At 43.7% G+C, this 22,500-nt stretch overlaps 1 protein-coding gene across 1 annotated transcript in view; it reads right to left on the bottom strand.

Annotated features, from left to right (window-relative positions):
* Positions 1-22,500, bottom strand: part of EFCAB8 (EF-hand calcium binding domain 8) — a 60,849-nt gene that overhangs the window by 17,662 nt on the left and 20,687 nt on the right. The window contains exons 11-20 of the mRNA XM_060692709.2: positions 18,444-18,574; positions 14,942-15,009; positions 13,810-13,958; positions 12,432-12,569; positions 11,345-11,440; positions 9,791-10,018; positions 7,678-7,748; positions 6,468-6,675; positions 4,522-4,749; positions 2,741-2,875 (exon numbers count right to left, since the gene is read on the bottom strand). Of these exons, the coding sequence (XP_060548692.2) occupies positions 2,741-2,875; positions 4,522-4,749; positions 6,468-6,675; positions 7,678-7,748; positions 9,791-10,018; positions 11,345-11,440; positions 12,432-12,569; positions 13,810-13,958; positions 14,942-15,009; positions 18,444-18,574 (1,452 nt within the window). The remainder of the gene's footprint in view (positions 1-2,740; positions 2,876-4,521; positions 4,750-6,467; positions 6,676-7,677; positions 7,749-9,790; positions 10,019-11,344; positions 11,441-12,431; positions 12,570-13,809; positions 13,959-14,941; positions 15,010-18,443; positions 18,575-22,500) is intronic.

Below are 22,500 nucleotides of genomic sequence, written 5' to 3' on the forward strand. Positions count from 1 at the left end.
TTTCTTTTGAGATGTGGAGCGTTGACAGCAGATGGACTTTCAAGAACCTGAGTCAAAAGTCAATCAAGCATATTTGAAGATGGCCAGATTTGAATTTTGCTGCTTTGGGATGTCAAAAATCTGGACTTTTCTGGGTTAATCAGGAGATGCTGGGTTCTTCTTGCTTGCAAACAACAGAAGTTGTAAGGTTCTGGTCATTTTTATGCCTAGATACCCTTCTGAGAGTCAATCATCAGCCGGGACTTAGTGTAAATCAGTGGGTTTTTTTTTTTAAAGTTGGTCCCTTCAAGAGGTGTGGACTTCAATTCCCAGAATTTCCCAGCCAGCCATGAGAAGGAGGAGGAAGAGGAAGGCAGGAGGAGGAGGAGAGGAGGGCTGTGGGGTCCTTGGTGATCTCTGAGCTTGATGGTTTTCTTGTAGATGTTTCATGACCCAAACTAGGTAGCATCATCAGTGTTAGAAGGGAGCGGGCTTTGTAGAGAAGAAGAGGACAAGGAGAATGGGGGGGAGGAGGAGGAGGAGGAGGAGGAAGAGGAGGAAATGGAAGAGGAAGAGGAGGGGGATTGTGGGGTCCTTGGTGGTCTCTGAGCTTGATGGTTTTCTTGTAGACGTTTCATTACCAAACAATGTAACTTCATCAGTGCTGATGACATATTTCCATCCTATGTCCAGCATTCTGTGTGCAACTAACAAAAAGACCCCTGTAGCAACTCCCAGTGTCAACTACTCTCTGAGGAGCTGGTAGAATAAGTTGAGAAGATCTGATGGGAACAGGAGAAGGGGATCTCTTTGAGTAAGTGTTTTCAGTAACAAGGAGCACCTTTGATTAATGTTTCTAGCTAACTAAGTAAGAACGCAGATTCTGATAAGAACTGGATCCAAATAACCAGAGATGAGAACTGCCTATTAAGTTGACCTTTTTGAACTTGGAAGTTGAGTTCTCAGGTTATTAAACTCATTTTAATGTGGGAAACACGCCTCCTGGATTTGTAATTAGGCATTAACAAGATCATGCTAAGAAAATTATGGCCTGATATAAATTATTACATGGTACATCAGAGGTGAAATCCAGCAGGTTCTGACAGGTTCTGGAGAACCAGTAGTGGAAATTTTGAGCAGTTCAGAGAACCGGCAAATGCCACCTCTGGCTGGCCCCAGGAGTGGGGAGGGAATGGGGATTTTGCAGTATCTTTCCCCAGGAGGGGAGGGAATGGGGATTTTGCAGTATCCTTCCCCTGGAGTGGGGTGGGAATGGAGATTTTGCAGTATCCTTCCCATCCCATGCCCACCAAGCCACACCCACAGGACCGGTAGTAAAAAAATTGGATTTCACCACTGTGGTACATGTATAGTTTCTGGCCATGTTCTCTAGATGCTTGATGACTCAAGTGATGTTGGCCAACTGGAGAACACATTCAAAACCCAACTGAACTGCATATAAAATGATTCCTCCCCTTTATAAGGATCTTCTTACAGTGGTGCAGTGGCCTAGAGGTGGAGCTCTCGCCTCACAATCAGGAGGCTGTGAGTTTGATCCTAGATAGCGGCAGATATTTCTCTCTCTGGGCACGATGAGAATATATCTGCTGTGAACTCTGCATTGGAGATAGGAAGGGCATCCAGCCAGTAAACACTCAGCTCCATTCAGTTGCCCAGAGTCCACCCCGTTGTAAGGGATTACGGGGTCATAAAAAGACAATAAGGATCATCTCACCTTGAAACTATGGGAGATCTATCTTCTTACTTAAGCATAAATAAAAAGATATTAATCTACCTCTCTAGCTCAGATGCTATTTGAGCAGAAAGGACACCAGGCTAAAAAACTTTCTGTGGTTTATGGCTCACTCATCCATCCGTAGGCTTACATAGAGATTAACAGAGTTGGAAGGGACCTTGTAGGTCATCTAGTCCAACCCCCCACCCAAGTGGGAGACCCTACACCATTTCTGACAGATGGCAGTCCAGTCTTTTCTTGAATGTCTCCAGGGATGAAGCTCCCACAACTTCTGAAGGCAAGCGTTGGTTGATTGCTCTCCCTGTCAGAAAATTCCTCCTTATTTCCAGGTTGAATCTCTCCTTGATCAGCTTCCATCCATTATTCTACATCTAGCCCTCAAAGGTGCTTTGGAGAATAGCTTGACCCCCTTCCTCCTCTCTGGGGCAGCCCCTCAAATATTGGAAGACTGTCTCCCGTGGTCCTTCTCTTCACTAGACTAGCCAGGCCCAGTTCCTGCAACCGTTCATCGTATGTTTTAGCCTCCAGTCCCCTCATCCTCTTGGTTGCTCTTCTCTGCACTTTTTCTAGAGTCTCAACATCTTTTTTTATAGTGTGGGGACCAAAACTGGATGCAGGACTCTAGGTGTGGTCTTAGTAAGGCTTCATAGAGTGGTATTAGTACCTCCCTTGATCTGAATTGTATCTCCTTGTTAATGCAGTTTAGGATTGCATTGGCTTTTTTGGCTGCCACCGCACACAGTTGGCTCCTATTTAGCTGGTTGTCCACTAGGACTCCAAGGTCCCTCTCACAGTCACTGCTATTAAGCCTGGTTTCTCCCAATCTGTATGTGTATAGTGTATATGTGTATATATGCTTCCAAACTCTTGGTTGAAAACAAAGGTCTCACCCAGGATCACACAAAGACACCCAACACTTTGCCCTTCTTCAAAGACCCATCCAATGCTTTTCTCGGCCTCCACATCTACCCTATGGATTGAGGGGATCCTAATTTGAACCCTGACCTTCTCTACGGATCGTTGGGAAGCCTTGATCTCTTCTTGCCATGATAGGCTCTCCCTCCTCAAGGAGCTCTCCACCACGGCCGGGACATGGAGAAGGTTGCTACTCTTCATTTTGTCCTTGGAGCTCCAAGCTGCCTGTCAAGACACGAGATCCAAGGTTTATGGAGATTCTCTGGTTGTGCCAAAGGTGCTTTTTTCAGGAGGCAACTGGACTTTGCTTTTCCTTGAAGACGTTTCGCTTCTCATCCAAGGAGCTTCTTCAGTTCTGACTGGATGGAGGGGAAGGGAAGGATTTATATTCTTTGCAGTCATCTGGTCATTAGTGCTCTCTCTGAGTCATTGAGGCCACTTGGGGGTTTATCTGTATGCTGTATCCAAGTGGCCTCAATGATTCTCAGAAAGAGAGTGCTAAAGTCCAGCAGACTGGAAAGAATATAAATCCTTCCAGTCCCCTCCAGCCAGTCAGAACTGAAGAAGCTTCTTGAATGAGAAGCGAATAGTCTTCAAGGAAAACAAAAAAACCCAAGAAAATCCAGTTGCCTTTGTGAGGACCCCACATCACACGCAGTATCATACCCCTTGCCTCCCTTTCTTCAAAGACCCACCCACTGCTCTTCTCAGCCTTCACATAGGATTGAAGAGACCATAATTTAAAATATCCTTTGCAACCTGCTTGGTGATTAGTTATTCTGTTCTATTTTGTAATGTATTCTGTTCTGTCCTGTCCTGTTCTATTCTAATCCATTGTTCTGTTCTGTAATCTATTCTATTTTATTCTGTAATCTATTCTGTTTTTTATTCAATTCTGTTTTGTAATCTATTCTATTCTGTATTTTTTTTTCTTTTCTATTCTGTTCTAATCTATTCTGTTGTTCTGTTCTGTTCTATAATCTAGTCTACTTTATTCTGTAATCTATTGTTCTGTATTCTGTTCTATTTTGTAATCTATTCTGCTGTTCTGTTCTTCTGTTCTTCTATTCTGTTCTGTTCTGTTCTGCTCTGCTCTGCTCTGCTCTGCTCTGCTCTATTCTATTCTATTCTTGTTCTGTTCTGTTCTGTTTTATTCTATTCTGTTGTTCTGTTCCGTTCTATAACCTATTCTACTTTATTCTGTAATCTATTGTTCTGTATTCTATTCTATTTTGTAATCTATTCTGCTGTTCTGTTCTCCCATTCTGTTCTGTTCTATTTTATTCTCTTCTATCATTCTGTTCTCTAGTCTAGTCTAGTCTGTAAGAGTTGCGTTTGGAAAAAGAATCCCTGTCCAATTTAGGCAGAAGAGAAGAACACGAAGCTTTCACTGTCTCTCCTGTAGGGTTAATTCATCGCTCAATCTATTTATTTATTTATTTATTTATTTATTTATTTATTTATTTATTATTCATATTTCTATGCCGCCCACTCTCCGAGGACACTAGGCGGCTTACACCAAAGACAGTCTACTAAATAGCATATTGCCCCCAACAATCTGGGTCCTCATTTTACCCACCTCGGAAGGATGGAAGGCTGAGTCAACCTTGAGCCACACAATCTATGACACACACCCAAATTGTGGGAGACGTTTCAGCCCCACGTTCCAGGAAGGAGAAACCACAAACCCCCCCCCACAACGGGGCGACATGAGAGAAGCTGAACGCAATTCCAGGAGTCACCCCAAGAGCTCTCCACACGGGTCTCCTGGTTTTAACGTCAGCCAGGAGCCCAGGAAGGCTCAAGTCCAGGTCCTTCCTCCATCTCTATCTCCATCTCCATCTCCATCGATCTTCCAGGACCACCCATACCTGGGGCTTCGTGGTCTGGCTTCCAAACACAGCTGAAGAAGGGCGTTTGGGGGGACCAGAAGGTGCGACGAGGGTTTTCGCGCTGGTGGGCCGCACAGGGTGGGCCGAGGTTGAGGTGTTCTGTAACCTTGGATAGGCCCAGTACTTCTTCTCATTCTCACTCGGCTGGGTCTCCACCTTCTTGGCCTCAGCACTCTGGTGAGGGGGCTCTGCACTCATGGCGAACTCCTAAGTTGAGAAACGAGACGGTCTCATTTCGAAGACCGATAAAAGCTCCAGAAAAGTTATTTGATGCAACAGCTGTTTCAGGAAGTTTAATCGTAAGAAAGACACCCAATAAGCCATCATTATAAGTATATACTGTATCTACATAGGATAGGAACCGGAAATATCTCACAGGAGCAGCTGAAGGCAGCTTCTCGAGAGGCAGGGAATGCATCTCAGACTAATCCTGCCAACACAGCACACATAACTTCTGTAACATCTTCCCTTTTCATATTAAGATAACTAACACATATTAAAACATTATAAAACCTTATTAAAACATTATAAAATCTTATTAAACCTTACAAACATTATAAAACATTGTGAAACATGCAAAGTTCCGATGCAAGCAACTATAACATCTTCCCCTTTCATATTAAGACAACTATCACATATTAAAACAATCTAAAACACTGTAAAAAAGTTCAATTGTAAAAGGGAACAATATCAATAACTTTCTACAAATTAAGTCTGTCAGGGGGTCGCGAACATCAGCCGCTCTGGGTGATGACTGGCCCTCTTGCGCCAACTGAGGAAAGAAAGAAAGAAAGGATGGACGGATGGAAGGAAAAGGAAGGAAGGGAAAGAAAGAAAGAAAAAGAAAAAAGGATGGAAGGATGGAAGGAAGGAAAAGAAAGAAAGAAAGAAAGAAAGAAAGAAAGAAAGAAAGAAAGAAAGAAAGAAAGAAAGAAAAGAAAAAGGAAGGAAGGAAAAGGAAGGAAAGAAAAGAAAGAAAGGATGGAAAGATGGAAAGGTGGAAGGAAAAGAAAGAAAGGAAGGAAAAGAAAGAAAAAGAAAAAGAAAAAAGGAAGGAAGGAAGAAGGAAAAGAAAGAGAAAGGATGGAAGGATGGAAGGAAAAGAAAGAAAGAAAGGATGGAAGGATGGAAGGAAAAGAAAGGAAGGAAAAGAAAGAAAGAAAGAAAAAGAAAAAAGGATGGAAGGATGGAAGGATGGAAGGAAGGAAAAGAAAGAAAGAAAGAAAGAAAGAAAGAAAGAAAGAAAGAAAGAAAGAAAGAAAGAAAGAAAGAAAGAAAAGAAAAAGGAAGGAAGGAAAAGGAAGGAAAGAAAAGAAAGAAAGGATGGAAAGATGGAAGGGTGGAAGGAAAAGAAAGAAAGGAAGGAAGGAAAAGGAAGGAAGGAAGGAAAAGGAAGGAAGGAAAAGAAAGGAAGGGTGGAAGGGTGGAAGGGTGGAAGGAAAAGAAAGAAAGGAATGAAAAGAAAGAAAAAGAAAAAAGGAAGGGTGGAAGGAAAAGAAAGAAAGAAAGGATGGAAGGGTGGAAGGAAAAGGAAGGAAGGAAGGAAGGAAGGAAGGAAGGAAGGAAGGAAGGAAGGAAGGAAGGAAGGAAGGAAGGAAGGGGAAAAAAACAAGCTCAGGGAGCATCAAGGACCCCATAAATGTCCTCCTCCTCTCCTTCTCCTCTTCTTCTTCCTTTCCACAAACCCCCCTCCCTTCAAGCACTGATGACGTTCCCTAGTTGGATCATGAAGCATCATGAAAACCACCAAGTTCCAAGAGCACCAGAGACCCCACAGTTCAATCCCAAACTAAACATATTCCGTCCTATTGGCTTCCACCTTATTCTGGAGGAAGGGGTCCCTTGAGGTAGCCATGGAAGTCCAGCTCTTGGCCAGGGGCCAAAGGAACCCCACCACCACCACCATGGAAGCCCTCTGCACCTACCCGTTTGGGAGCGAGCGGCAGGGGACTCTCGGAGGCGTTGAAGCGGCAGAAGGCTTGCCCAGAGTTGACGTACCAGAGGACAATGTCTCCGTTGCTGGAGGAGGTGACCAGGAGCTTATTGGCGTACCCATCCATGGAGATGATGTCCTCCGCGTGGTAGGACTTCCAGTGCTTGCATTCAATCACGTTGTTCTCGTCTTTGGAGTCTCTGCCCAAAAGGAGGAAAGAACCTCATCACCCCACAGTTAAAATAAGGGGAAGGACCAGGCATCTCTCCTCCTCCCCCCTCCCAACAAGAGAAAGACAGAAGAGCCATCCATCCAACCCTTCTTCTCAGTTTCTATCCTCCCCACAGACTTCATCTTTCTCCTCCTCCTCTCTGCAAACCCCACTCCCTTCTAGCACTGCTGATGTTCCCTAGTTGGGTTATGGAACGTCTGCAAGAAAACCACCAAGCTCAGAGACTACCAAGGAACCTACAGTCCTCCTCCTCCTCCTCTCTAAAATCCCCTTCCCTTCTAGCCCTGATGATATTCCCTAGTTGGATTATGGAACATCTGCACGAAAACCACCAAGATCAGAGACTACCAGGGACCTCATAGTCATTGTCATTCTCCTCCTCCTCTCTGCAAACCCCACTCCCTTCTAACACTGATGATGTTTCCTAGTTGGGTCATGGAACATCTGCAAGAAAACAACCAAGCTCATAGAGCACCAAGGACCCCACAGTCCCCTCCTCCTCCTCCTCCTTCTCCTCCTCTTCCTCCTCCTCCCTGCAAACCCCACTCCCTTCTAGCACTGATGATGTTCCCTAGTTGGGTCATGGAACATCTGCAAGAAAACCACCAAGCTCAGAGAACAACTCTGGGAAATATCCGTAACTCCACTCTCAGTTACAAATATTGTCTTCTGTTGGTCTTTTCTGGTTCAGAGAAAGCCATCTCCAGGGTTCAGAGAGCAGGGCCTTCTCAGTTCTTCTCAGAAAGCCTGAAACCCACTAAAGCAAGTTCTGCATCTGAAATGGTGACCCCAGCTGGGCGACTTTTTCCCACCCTGTTCCTCGAGTATTTGTCCTCAGGAGCTCTGGGTGAAAAAGCAGAGGCCGTATCATCCAACCCAACCCAATCATTCTTCTCTTCCTCACTGTTTCTCCTTCCCCCTCCCCCCCATCTGAAAACAGAAAAGTTCTCCCAAGTTGGCTTTGACTTACCGGTACCACGTCACTCTCTTGGTCCAATCTGTAATAAAAATCCTGTGGTTCATGTAAAAGATGCAGTTGGTCTATTGGAAAGAGAACAAAAAGAAAAGGAGGAGGAAAGAGGGTAGGAAGCAATCTGCATGGACCATCCATCAATGAATCAGAAGAGGGCTGGAAGGGACCTTGGAGGTCTTCTAGTCCAACCCCCTGCTCAAGCAGGAGACCCTATACTGTTTCATACAACTGGCTGTCCAGTCCCTTCTTAAAAAGGAGGTCAACTTATTTTCCAAAGGACCTGAGGGCAAGAGAAGAAACAATGGATGGAAACTAAACAAGGAGAGAAGCAACCTGGAATTAAGGAGAAACTTACTAACAATGAGAACAATTAACCAGTGGAACAGCTTGCCACCAGAAATCGTGGGCGCTCCATCGCTGGAGGTTTTTAAGAAGAGACTGGACAGCCATGTGTCCAGAAGGAAACTATGTCTCACTTATTTTGGTCATGTCATGCAGGAAAATTCACTGGAGAAAGCAATTATAGTTGGAAGAGGTCAACAGAAACATGTCTTTTCAGGAGGCAACTGGGCTTTCTAGTTTTTTCTTTGAAGACATTTTGCTTCTCATCCAAGAAGCTTCTTCAGCTCTGACTGGATGTGGGGAATAGAAAGATTTATACTCCTTGCAGACATCTGGTCATTTGCATCTTTTTAGAGAGTCGTTGAGGCCACTTGGAGGTTTGTCATGTCCTCAGGGTCACCTAGTGGTGCAAATGGGTGTGGAGCCTTCTTCAAATCTGCAGATGTCTCACTGCATTATACTGTGTGCCCCAAGGATAAAACACCCAGACACAAACCGAGCAACGTGGACAATGCAGTGAACATTGCAGTTCTGAACATTGGGGAAACAAAACAACCACTTCACAAACACATGGCACAACATAGGAGAACAAACACATCAGGATGAGATTCAGCAGTCCATCTGCATTTAAAAAGACAAAGGCCACTCTTTTGAAGACAGCAAAGTCCACATTTTGGACAGAGAGGACTGCTGGTTTGAAAGAGGGGTAAAAGAGGCCACATGTGTACAAACTGAACAGTCCACAGTCCTATAGATGTGACTGGGAAAAAATGGTCCATCAAATAACTTGGTCCAAAACCCTATACTGAGCGACCTCATATATGTAGTACAATGCAGTGACCCATGTGCAGTTCTGTACATTGGGGGAAAAAAACAACCACTTCACAAATCCATGGCACCACATAGGAGAACAAACGCATCATGACTAGATCCAGCAGTCCATCTTCATTTAAAAGGCAAAGGCCCCTCTTTTGAAGACAGCAAAGTCCATGTTTTGGACAGAGAGGGATGCTGGTTTAGAAGAGGGGTCAAAGAGGCCATCTGTCAGGGTTCCAAGTATTAGATCCATCTCAAGCAAAAACTCCAAGGCAGTTAGATTCCTGAAAGTATTGTTTTATTGGAAATATCATATTGGCACATATCTGGTGAAAACTGACATTGAAGGGATTCCATAGTTTTCACCTAATTAAAAGTAAAAATTTTGCCCCCAATTCCAAACAATCAGACACATGGCCCAATCAAGGCAGCGTCTGCTGGTCAGGTGACATCACTCCTCCTTCCTACTATCCCCAACTATCTCTAATCTCTCTCCCCCCCCCCCACATCCCTCAGCTGCAGTGTGGCAGCACTGAAGCTCCCAGATGGCTTCAACCAAGCCAGCTTCAGGGTTGACACCATCTATGTCAAAATTGACATAGCTCTCCCTCAACAGAGGGGCGAGGGGATACGACGTCATCTACCTCCAGTCTACAACACAACTCCTTTCAGCAGTTCCAAGAAGGCTCCACCCCCATTTGCACCACTCAGGTGACCCTGAGGACACAGGTAAACCTCCAAGTGGCCTCAATGACCCTCTAAAAGGATGCAAATGACCAACTGTCTGCAAGGAATGTAAATCCTTCCATTTCTCCACCATCCAGCCAGAACTGAAGAAGCTTCTTGGATGAGAAGTGAAATGTCTTCAAAGAAAAAACAGAAAGTCCAGTCGCCACTTGGAAAAAAAGCACCTTTTTGGGACCTTGGGATCAACCTTGGTCCTTCCACCCACCTCAGTCTTCTCCTCAATGGGAATCTCCATCAGGCAAGCCCCGTTGTTGAAGTTCCACAGTTTGATCATCCCGTTTTTCAGAGCGGTGATGAGTCGTCGTTCTGGCGGATCAAAGATCATGGCGCTCATCTCCAGGGCTTGGTCTGAGGTGGTGGTGAACTCCATAATCTTCTGTCCTGTCATGACATCCCAAACAGTGACCATCCCGTTGTAATAACCGCTGACTGCCTGTGGGGGAAAATGTCCCAGAATCAATTGGGTCAGATGGTCCAATTGGGGTTGGACTAGAAGACCTCCAAGGTGCCTTCCAATTCTGTTGTTGATGGAGCTTCTCCGTCATCCAAGTCACGGTTGTCCCAAAGGTGCTTTTGTTTCAAGAGGCAACTGGACTTTCTGGTTTTTCTTTGAAGGCGTTTCTCTTCTCATCCAAGAAGCTTCTTCAGTTCTGACTGAACGGTGGATGAATCCTTCCCTTCCCCACCATCCAGTCAGAGGTGAAGAAGCTTCTTGGATGAGAAGCGAAATGTCTTCAAAGAAAAACCAGAAAGTCCAGTTGCCCCTTGAAAAAGCACCAATTCTGTTATTCTGTTCTGAAGTGTGAAATGGGAACCCACTCTCGTTAACACTACTCCATGTTTACATACTTAACATTTAAGTGAAACAACCCAGCTGTCTGAGGTAACTTACAAAATGGCGGACAGCCCCTCGAATATTGGAAGATGCCATCATGTCCCCCTAATCCTCCTCTTCATTAATCTAAACATACCCAGTTCCTGCAACCGTTTTTCATATTTTTTTTTAATATAAAATTGTTTTTATTTTTTAAAACATAAACATAAAATACATCTTTTCAAAATGAAGCATTGATCCGGTCATAAATTGGTACAAATTACTAACAAATCTTAATTTTCAATTAACACAACTTAATATTTTACTCAATTATTTCCCTAAATTCTATCTATTTAATAAGGCCGTTATCCCAAAAACCCATTACTTAAATCTTTAAATCCTAACCAAATATCATATCATTTTTCTTTTTCTTTTTACTTAGATGAATGTATTTTTAAAATATAAATCATTACAATTATTATAAGCCTTTAAACAATATTTTAACTGTTGCTCCCAATATAATCATCTTCATTGCTGTTTATCCCTTGTTTTTGCTGTCATACCCTGCATAATCATTTTTATTTTTTTTGCTGTTAATCCCAACATAATCATTTTATTTTTACTGTTATTGTTACTGTTTTCATACATTTTATCCTCCGGTCCCTTAATCATCTTTGTTGCTCTTCTCTGCACTCTTTCCAGAGTCTCAACATTTTAATTTTGAAAACGTTTCACTTTTCATCCAAGAAGCTTCTTCGGTTCTGAAGAACCTCCTTGGATGAGAAGCAAAATGTTTTGAAAGAAGAAAACCAAGAAAAAAAACCAAGAAGGTGGAAAAAGCACCTTTGAGACATCCCTTCAAGTTCTTTGATTCCACATTTCAAAATCTCCTTTGCTTGAAAAAGAAGGTTGGGTGCAACCATCCACCTGAGCCAAATTTGTCACCTGTTTGAAGATCTTGTTGTAGAGGGCACAGCACAGCAGAGGTTCTTGGGTCTTCAATTCCGTCTCGGTGAATTCAGCACCAAAGAACAACCCAATCTGGAGTAAAATGGGACCAGGTGTCAGGCTGAAGCCTGAAGATAAGACAGCGAGACCCAATCGAGTCAGGGGGATGGACTAGAAGACCTCCAAGGTCCCTTCCTATCCTATTATTCTGTGTTCTACATTCTTGGAGTCCAATTCTTTATTAGTCTGCATCTAAAGGACGGAATCTTGCCAGACTGAAGCTGTAACCTTCGAACCTGCTATATATATTGTATATATTTATATCCTGAGAGATTATACCATAGAGTGTGGCTCCCAGCTCCCCCATCCAGCTTGGGATCGATAAAAGAGAATCTTCATAGCTCGGGGTTGAACTGTGTGGGTCTTGGTGCCCTCTGAGCTTGGTGATTTTCTTGCAGGCATTGCATGACCCAAGTAGGTAACATCATCAGTGCTAGAAGGGAGTGGGATTTTCAGAGGGGAGGAGGAGGAGGAGGAGGAGGAGGAGGAGGAGGAGGAGGAGGAGGAGGAGGAGGAGAAGGAAAGAAGATGCAGATTGGAGAAGAAGGAGAAGGAGAAGGAGAAGATGGAGAAGGAGAAGGAGAAGGACAGAAGATGGAGATTGGAGAAGGAGAAGGAGAAGGAAGGAAGATGTAGATTGGAGAAGGAGGAGAAGGAGAAGGAGAAGGAGAAGAAGAAGGAGAAGGAGACAGAAGGAAGATGGAGATTGGAGAAGGAGAAGGAGAAGGAGAAGGAGAAGAAGAAGGAGAAGGAGACAGAAGGAAGATGGAGATTGGAGAAGGAGAAGGAGAAGGAGAAGGAGAAAGAACTGTGGGTTCCTTGGTGCTCTCTGAGCTTGGTTGTTTTCATGCAGACATTTCATGACCCAACTAGGTAACCTCATCAGTGCTAGAAGGGAGTGGGGTCTCTCAACTTATAGACAAGTAGCTTGCCCTGTTAGTGTCTGTGGGGCTGTTCTTGGTGGTTTCCCGTGACCAACTCAGGCCAACGAGCCGACATCCAGCCCCGCCTAGCCAGCTCTGACCTTGTAAGTGGCACAGATCAAGATATTCTGATGCCGGTGATAGTAGACAGAAGAGATGGGGCAGTTGCCCAGAGGGACGTTCCGGCCATGAATCGACTGAAGGCAGAAGTGATCCAGCAGATCCCAGACGCGAATATTCTGGAGAGGGAAGAAGAGAAGATCTAGAAGGAAAGCAGATCCCATTCCCAAGCCAGGATCACCAGGCAAAAATCCAGTAGAGGAGTGTTTCTCAACCTTGGAAGCTTGAAGATGGGTGGACTTCAACTCCCAGAATCCCCCAGCCAGCGCTGCTGGCTGGGGGATTCTGGGAGTTGAAGTCCACCCATCTTCAAGCTTCCAAGGTTGAGAAACACTGAGTAGAGGGAATCCTCGATTTACATTTCATTTAAAAGTTCAAAGTTACAGCGGCACTGAAAAAAAGTGACTTTTTCACACTTATGACGGTTGCAGCATCCCTGTGGTCGCATGATCAAAATTCAGACGCTTGGACACTGACGTTTATGACGGTCGCGGTGTCCTGGGATCACATGATCCCCCTTTTACGACCGTCTGACAAAGCCAAGTCAATGGGGAAGCCAGATTCATTTAACGACCGTGTTATTAATTTAAGAACGGCAGTGGTTCACTTAACAACCGTGGCAATAAAAGGTCATAAAATGAGGCAAAATTCACTGAACAGCAGTCTCTCACTTAGCAGCAGAATTTGGGGCTCCATGGTGGCCGTAAGCCGAGGACTTCTTGTGGGGGTAATGTCGATACTCAGTGTCACCCCCCAGATTGGAATTTAGTTTTTTGAGGTAGAAAACTGAAGCGGTCGTAAGTCGAGGACTGCTCAATATACAGTCATAATTGGGCCCAGATTTTCTGTTGTAAGTCAGGACGGTCATAAAGCAAGTCATTGCATGACCAGACCTGATTTCATGACCATTTTTACCACGGTCACTAAACGAATCCAGTCTCCCTGGTTGACGTTATTTGTCAATAATAATAATAATGATTGCCAGCTGCCCAAATTCTGCCAGGCTGGGCTATCAAGGTAAAGATTTTAATCGGTTTTAAATATGGGATTTTAAATTTGGGGGTTTTATAATTGAGCCAATTATTTAATAATTTTAAATTATTTTTAAATTTTGTCTGTGCTTTTAATCAGGCTGTACACAGCCCTGAGTCCTTCGGGAGAAGGGCGGTATAGAAATAAAATTAATAAATAAATAAATAATTAATAAATTGTGATTGTGGGACTAGGAGATTGCTGTGACGGTCGTACGTGCGAGGACGGACCATAAATCACTTTTCCCAAGCCCATCCTAACTTTGAACCGTCGTTAAACGAAACATCGTAAGTCAGGGGCTATCTTTATAAGCTCCCTCTGCCTCACCTTGTCTTTTGAGATGCTGACGATGGTTTTCTTCTGCCCGTTGATCATGATGTGAGTGACAGCTGTCAGGTGGCCCTTGAGCTGAGTGATGGGACTGTTGGTGACGTACGGATTCCAGATTCGGATCAGGGGATCGTAGCCCCCAGTCACTGGCAGGAAAAGACCAAAATAAGGAGCCTGGATAGCTCAACAGACAGAACACTGTAATTTAACACCAGCTGCCTGCAATTACTGCAGGTTCAAATCCCACCAGGCTCAAGGTTGACTCAGCCTTCCATCCTTTCTAAGGTAGGTGAAATGAGGACCCAGTTTGTGGGGGCAATAAGCTGACTTTGTATAAAATATACAAAAGGATGAAGGCTATTGCTTAACGCCTTGTAGGCCGCCCTGAGTCTCCGGAGAAGGGCGGCATATAAATCGAACCAATAAATAAATAAATAAATAAACTTCAAACAATCGCTGAACAAATGAGCTCTGGTGGCTCAGCAGACTAATTAACATACACTTACATCTGCTGCTTGCAATTACTGTAAGTTCAAATCTCAGCAGGCTCAAGGTTGACTCAGCCTTCCATCCTTTCTAAGGTAGGTGAAATGAGGACCCAGTTTGTGGGGGCAATAAGCTGACTTTGTATAAAATATACAAAAGGATGAAGGCTATTGCTTAACGCATTGTAAGCCGCCCTGAGTCTCCGGAGAAGGGCGGCATATAAATCGAACAAATAAATAAATAAATAAATAAATAAACTTCAAACAATTGCTGAACAAATGAGCTCTGGTGGCTTAGCAGACTAATTAACATCCACTTACATCTGCTGCCTGCAATTACTGTAAGTTCGAATCTCCCCAGGCTCAAGGTTGACTCAGCCTTCCATCCTTTCCAAGGTAGGTAAATTGAGGACCCAGTTTGTGGGGGCAATAAACTGACTTTGTATAAATATACAAAAATATGAAGGCTATTGCTTAACGCATTGTAAGCCGCCCTGAGTCTCCGGAGAAGGGCGGCATATAAATCAATTTTTTTTAAAAAATCGTCTTTGGTTTGATTAGAAGAAACACCTCAATGCACCCAAAATGCGCCCATTGGGAGGCAGCAGGTGAGCCTTTCAAAGGAGGGGCTGAGGAACACCTACCCACAATGTTCATTTCGGCAGAGTAATCAAAGCACAGAATCCCCTTCCGCAGGACAATCAAAGCCGACCTGGGGAAACAGGAAACAGCCTTGATTTAATTCAATCTTTAGTGGCATCTTAGGGTTTTTAAATTGCAATAAACCACCCTGTTATTTCTTTGGGTTCCAAGTATTGTATAGAATAGAATAGAATAGAATAGAATAGAATAGAATAGAATAGAATAGAATAGAATAGAATAGAATAGAATAGAATAGAATAGAATAGAATAGAATAGATAATGGAATGGAATAATGGAATGAAGAAGAGAAGAGAAGAGAAGAGAAGAGAAGAGAAGAGAAGAGAAGAGAAGAGAAGAGAAGAGAAATAGAATAGAACAGAACAGAACAGAACAGAACAGAACAGAACAGAACAGAATAGAATAGATAATGGAATGGAATAATGGAATGAAGAATAGAATAGAATAGAATAGAATAGAATAGAATAGAATAGAATAGAATAGAATAGAACAGAACAGAACAGAACAGAACAGAACAGAATAGAATAGAATAGATAATGGAATGGAATAATGGAATGAAGAATAGAATAGAACAGAACAGAACAGAACAGAATAGAATAGAATAGAATAGAATAGAATAGAATAATGGAATGAAGAATAGAACAGAATAGAATAGAATAGAATAGAATAGAATAGAATAGAATAGAATAGAATAGAATAGAATAGAATAGAATAGAATAGAATAGAATAGAATAGAATAGAACAGAACAGAACAGAACAGAATAGAATAGAATAGAATAGAATAGAACAGAACAGAACAGAACAGAATAGAATAGAATAGATAATGGAATGGAATAATGGAATGAAGAACAGAACAGAACAGAACAGAACAGAACAGAACAGAACAGAACAGAACAGAATAGAATAGAATAGAATAATGGAATGAAGAATAGAACAGAATAGAATAGAATAGAATAGAATAGAATAAAATAGAATAGAATAGAATAGAATAGAATAGAATAGAATAGAATAGAATAGAATAGAATAGAATAGAATAGAATAGAATAGAATAGAATAGAATAGAATAGAACAGAACAGAACAGAACAGAATAGAATAGAATAGATAATGGAATGGAATAATGGAATGAAGAATAGAATAGAACAGAACAGAACAGAACAGAACAGAACAGAACAGAACAGAACAGAACAGAACAGAACAGAACAGAATAGAATAGAATAGAATAGAATAGAATAATGGAATGAAGAATAGAACAGAATAGAATAGAATAGAATAGAATAGAATAGAATAGAATAGAATAGAATAGAATAGAATTCTTTATTGGCCAAGTGTGATTGGACACACAAGGAATTTGTCTTGGTGCATACACTCTCAGTGTAAAGTGTACATTGTATTTGTAGAACAAGGTGACTGGGGAAGTTCTGGAGGGTGAGCACCTCGAGTTATGTGTAAAGTAATAGAAGGGGGAAAGGAGGAATGGAAGGGGGGGAAGAGGAAGGAAGGAAGGAAGGAAGGAAGGAAGGAAGGAAGGAAGGAAGGAAGGAAGGAAGGAAGGAAGGAAGGAGAGTTGGGAGGGAGAGATGTAGAGAGGGAGGAAGAGAGGGAGGGAGGGGAGAGAGAGATGAGAGAAGGAATAAGGGAGGTAGCAATGAAGAAAACAAAGGAGAAAGGAAGGAGAAACAGTGATTAGGAAAGGAGGGAGTGAGGGGAAGGAAAGAAGGAAGGAAGGAAGGAAGGAAGAAAAAGAAAGAAAGAAAGAAGGGAGGGAGGGAGGGAGATGAGAGAGAAGGAAAAAAGGAGGGAGGGAGGGAAAGAAAGAAGGGAGGGAGGGAGGGAGAGAGGAAAGAGAGATGAAAGAGAGAAGGAAGAAAGGAGGGAGGGAGGGAGGAAAGAGAAAGATGAGAGAAGGAAGGGAAGGAGGTGGGAAGGAGGGAGGGATGAAGGAAGGAATTAAGAGATGGGGAAGGAAGGAAGGAAGGAAGGATGGAGGGACAGAAAGAAAGAAAGAAAGAAAGAAAGAAAGAAAGAAAGAGAAAGAAAGAAAGAAAGAAAGAAAGAAAGAAAGAAAGAAAGAAAGAAAGAAAGATGTTCTATTATTCCATGCTCCATGTTCTAATTATACACTAAGCAACACTGCCCCCTGCCGTTCAATCTCCCATATTGCAACGTGGGATTCTTGCAATTGGTAATGTAACTTTTAATCTAAATGTATGAACTTGGCAATACTGTAAGAATCCGGGGAGATACGATCTTAGGAGGAAAAAGGCCTGCTACTTGTGATGTCAATTATTGCTCCCTCCACTTCCAGCAGAAGACATGGATGCTGTCTTCCGAAACCGAATTCCAGATCTCTCAAAGATGCATGAAATTGCAGGATGAAGGATTTAAATTACCCTGACTGACATCTGCTGAAAGACAAACCCAGCCAAGCATAGTCTGTTCAGGAAATGGCTCATTGATGACTTTCTCCATCAAGAGTGGAAGAATACAGAATAACAGAGTTGGAAGGGACCTTGGAGGTCTTCTAGTCCAACCCCCTGCCCAGGCAGAAAACCCTACACCACTTCAGACAAATGGTTATCCAACATCTTCTTAAAAACCTTCACTGATGGAGCATCCACAACTTCTGAAGGCAGGTTGTTCCACTGGTTAATTGTTCTCACTGTCAGGAAATTTCTCCTTAATTCCAGGTTGCTTCTCTCCTTGATTAGTTTCCACCCATTGCTTCTTGTTCTACTCTCAGGAGCTTTGGAATAGCCTGACTCCCTCTTCTTTGTGGCAGCCCCTGAGATATTGGAAGACTTTCTATCATGTCTCCCCTAGTCCTTCTTTTCACCAAACTAGACCTATCCAATTCCTGCAACCGTTCTTCATATGTTTTAGCCTCCAGTCCCCTAATCCTCTTGGTTGCTCTTCTCTGCACTCTTTCTAGAGTCTCCACATCTTTTTTACATCGTGGCCACCAAAACTGGGTGCCATATTCCAAGTGTGGCCTTACCAAGGTCTTATAAAGCGGCATTAACACTTCACGGGATCTTGATTCTATCTCTCTGTTGATGCAGCCCAGAACTGTGTTGGCTTTTTTGGCAGCTGCTGCACACTCTTGGCTCCTATTGAAGTGATTGTCCACTAGGACTCCAAGATCCCTCTCACAGTTACTACTATTGAGGAAGGTACCACCTATACTGCACCTGTGCATTTTGTTTTTCTTGCTTAAATGTAGAACCTTACTCTTTTTTTTTTTTAAGCAATTGTCCACTAGGACTCCAAGATCCCACTCGCAACTCTGTTTTGTGAACCAAAGATAAGTTTTTTTTAAAAAAGTTTCTTTCAACGTATTAATAACAAGGGGAAAAAGTCAAGGAAACAGACAGTCCACTAAAGGGAGAAGATGGCAAGGAAGTAACAGGCAGTAGGGAGAGAGCAGAGCTGCTCAACTCGTCCTTTGCATCGGTCTTCACGCAAAAAGAAATTATAGCCTCTCTTACTGGATTTTCCCGATGTTATGCAGGGGGAGAGAGGTCAGCGCCATGGCAGATTTCTCAGCCGGTGTGCAGGAAGCAACCAAATTGAGCTGGGGAATGTACATCACCTGTTGACACCAGTCTCCGTGCACAGCCTGCAGAAGTTGGGGAGAAGAGAGGAGTCAACTTTGTAGCACAGAGCCTTGGTAGCACAGTGGACTAATGCACTGTTATTAACATCTGCTGCCTGCAGTTACTGCAGGTTCAAATCCCACCAGGCTCAAGGTTGACTCAGCCTTCCATCCTCCCGAGGTAGGTAAAATGAGGACCCGGATTGTGGGGGCAATAAGCTGACTTTGTATAAAAAAGAACACCGCTGGGGGGGGGGCGAAAGCCCTACTAAGCAGGTATATACAAAAATATGAAGGCTATTGCTTAACGCATTGTAAGCCGCCCTGAGTCTCCGGAGAAGGGTGGCATATAAATCGAACCAATAAATAAATATAATAAATAAACTTCAAACAATCGCTGAACAAATGAGCTCTGGTGGCTCAGCAGACTAATTAACATCCACTTACATCAGCTGCCTGCAATTACTGCAGGTTCGAATCTCTCCAAGGCTCAAGGTTGACTCAGCCTTCCATCCTTTCTAAGGTAGGTGAAATGAGGACCCAGATTGTGGGGGCAATAAGCTGACTTTGTATAAAATATACAAAAGAATGAAGGCTATTGCTTAACGCACTGTAAGCCGCCCTGAGTCTCCGGAGAAGGGCGGCATATAAATTAAAGCAAAAAACAACAACAAAAAACAACAACTGTGCACCAGCAATGTCTAGGCTAGGGAAGGACAATTCACAGAGACCGTGGGGTCAGTGGTAGGATTCAAATTTTTTTACTACCGGTTCTGTGGGTGTGGCTTGGTGGGCGTGGCTTGGTGGGGGTCATATGACTGAGTGGGTGTGGCCAAGTCAACGAAGCAGGCGGGCAAGCAACCGGGCAACCGGGCGGGGGCAAGGCCAGCCAGAGGTGGTATTTGCCGGTTCGGCGAACCAGTTAAAATTTCCGCTACCGATTCGCCCGAACCGGTTGAATGCCACCTCTGCATGGGGTCCTTGGTGCTCTCTGAGCTTGGTTGTTTGCTGCCAGACGTTTTGTGACCCAACTAGGGAACATCATTAGTGCTGGAAGGGAATGGGATGTGTGATTTTGCCATCTTGTCATTTTTCCAGGTTCTTGAAGTATCCCCAATACCTGCGAAATTCTTTTATGGGAGACAAAACCACTGTAGAATAAATTGAGAGACAGTATAAGCAACACCCCAAATCCAGCTGTCAAACTACAAGGTTTAATGCGGGCTGGATAGCGTGAGAATTCAGTGAATATTTAACGGGCTCCAACAAATTATACAGCAGTCCGTTTTCGTAGTATCATAGAAATCCAACGATGCCCTTGAAGTGATGTCCCAGTGCCTGGAGGCCGTACGGATCTGGATGGGGAGGAACAGGCTCAGGCTCAACCCATCCAAGACCGAGTGGCTGTGGTTTCCGACGTCCCGATATAGTCAGCTAATGCCATCGCTGACTATTGGGGGCGAATCATTGGCCCCCACGGATAGGGCTCGCAACTTGGGTGTCCTCCTGGATTCACGGCTGTCGTTAGAAGAGCATGTGACGGCCGTGTCCGGGAGGATTTTTCATCAGGTTCGCCTGATCCGCCAGTTGCGTCCCTATCTAGATCGGGACTCCCTACACACAGTCACTCATGCCCTCGTTACTTCTCGTCTGGATTACTGCAACGCTCTCTACATGGGGCTCCCCTTGAGGTGCACTCGGAGGCTCCAACTGGCGCAGAGTGCGGCCGCGCGGGTAGTGATGGGAGCGACATGGAGTTCCCATGTGACACCTCTCCTGCGCGAGCTGCACTGGCTCCCGGTGGTCTTCCGAGTGCGCTTCAAGGTTCTGGTTATCACCTTCAAAGCGCTCCATGGCTTAGGACCTGGTTATTTACGGGACCGCCTGCTACCACCAATAGCCTCCCACCGGCCAGTACGCTCCCATAGAGAGGGGCTCCTCCGGGTGCCGTCGGCCAAACAATGTCGGCTGTCGGCCCCCAGGGGGAGAGCCTTCTCTGTGGGGGCACCTACGATTTGGAACGAGCTCCCCCCGGAGATACGTAGGATCCCGGATCTGCGCACCTTCCGCCGCGCGCTTAAGACCTTTCTATTTTATCAAGCTGGCCTGGCCTAAATCTTCCCCCTTTTTAAATGTGGAAATTTTAAATTTTTAAATTTTAAATTCGTCTTTTTATAGGGGTATGGGTAAGGCATTTTAAATTGGGGAGCCATTTTAGATTTACGTTTTAAACGTATTTTTAATTGTTTATATTGTATGTTTTTAACTTTGGCTGTTCACCGCCCCGAGTCCTTCGGGAGAGGGGGCGGTATAAAAATCTAATAAATAAATAAATAAATAAATAAATCTAGAGCTGGAAGGGACCTTGGAGGTCATCTAGTCCAACCCCATGCCCAAGACAGGAGACCTTAATCCATCCCAGTAAATAGAAAGAGCCGGCATAGTCATATTCCACTCAGTATCAAAGATGCAGCTGTAGACGTGGTGAACAGTATTATGTATCTGGGGGTGGAGATAACCAATAATCTGGATGTCAGCATTCTGATGCTGCCATAAAAAGACGAGGCTTGACTTTTCACCTACTTATTTTCTCTGTAGATAATATCCCCTAGGAGATGGGATGGGAGGGGAACATTCCTGTGGGCTGAGGTCAGAAGCGGGGGAGACTGACTTGGAAGATGGCCAATGAGAAGATGAGAGTTGGGGAACGGAAAGGGAAGGGTTTGGGGGTCAGAGGGTTAAACATATCGGCTACGACGAAGTCGGGGCCAGATCTGTCGTACTCAATAAATGGAATATTTCAGCAAAGATTAATTGTTTGGGAGTGCAATTTATTTGAGATGACATCGAAACCTGACACTGAACTTGTCTCTCCACAGGTCATCCTTAGTGAAGCATGCAAACCAGCATCCTGCATCGGATGAAGAGAGCACATTTTTCTCCTTCTGTCCTGGCCACTTTTTACAGAGACACAACGGAGAGCATTTTAACCAACTGCATCCCTGTTTGGTTTGCTGGCAGCAGCAGCAGCGCCACAGATAGAAAGTCCCTACAGAGAATGGTGAGGACAGTGGAGAGGAACATAGGAAGCTCGCTTCCCGTTACTCAGGATGCTGCTTACAAGCTCTATGTACGTAGAGTTCAAAATCTTGTTAGAGACCCCACACACCCACTTTACGGTCTGTTTCTGTTGCTCCCCTCTGGGAGCAATGTATGCCGATTAGCGTACAAGTTATTATTCTATTCCATTCCATTCCATTCCACTTCATTCCATATACTAATATTCTATTCTGTTCTGTTCTGTTCTGTTCTGTTCTGTTCTGTTCTGTTCTTCTATTCTATTCTATTCTATTCTATTCTATTCTATTCTATTATTCTATTATTCTATTCCACTTTACTCTACTCTACTCTATTCATATTTTTATGTATTCATTTATTCTGTCATGGTTATGTAGTGTATATTGGAGGTGTGTGACCCTTTGAGAGCTGTATACAACAAAATTTCATTTTAATGTATGCCGATTAGTGTGCATTCAAAGTGACAATAAAGTTTATTCTATATTCTATATTCTATATTCTATATTCTATATTCTGTATTCTGTATTCTGTATTCTGTATTCTGTATTCTGTATTCTATATTCTATATTCTATTCAAATAGATGTCCAATCTCTTTTGAAAAGCCTCCAGTGAGGGAGCATCCACAACTTTTGAAGGCAAGTCGTTTCACTGATTCATGGCGAAGCACACAAAAATGAAAAGCAGAGAGTCGTGAACTGCCCCACCTCATTGTCACCTGCACAACCAAGAAACGGGTCCCTGAACACAGTTGGGGCCCCTGAACTGGTCTTTAGGACCCCATAAAAGCCCAGCAGGATCGGGGCCACCCTGATTTCTGGAAGGGGAATATTTTGCAAAGTTCTGAACAGAATTTGGCCATCGCAATGGGAAC

This window comes from Pantherophis guttatus, chromosome 3 (assembly GCF_059756535.1).
Source record: "Pantherophis guttatus breed Tessera chromosome 3, ASM5975653v1, whole genome shotgun sequence".
Lineage (NCBI taxonomy): Eukaryota > Metazoa > Chordata > Lepidosauria > Squamata > Colubridae > Pantherophis > Pantherophis guttatus.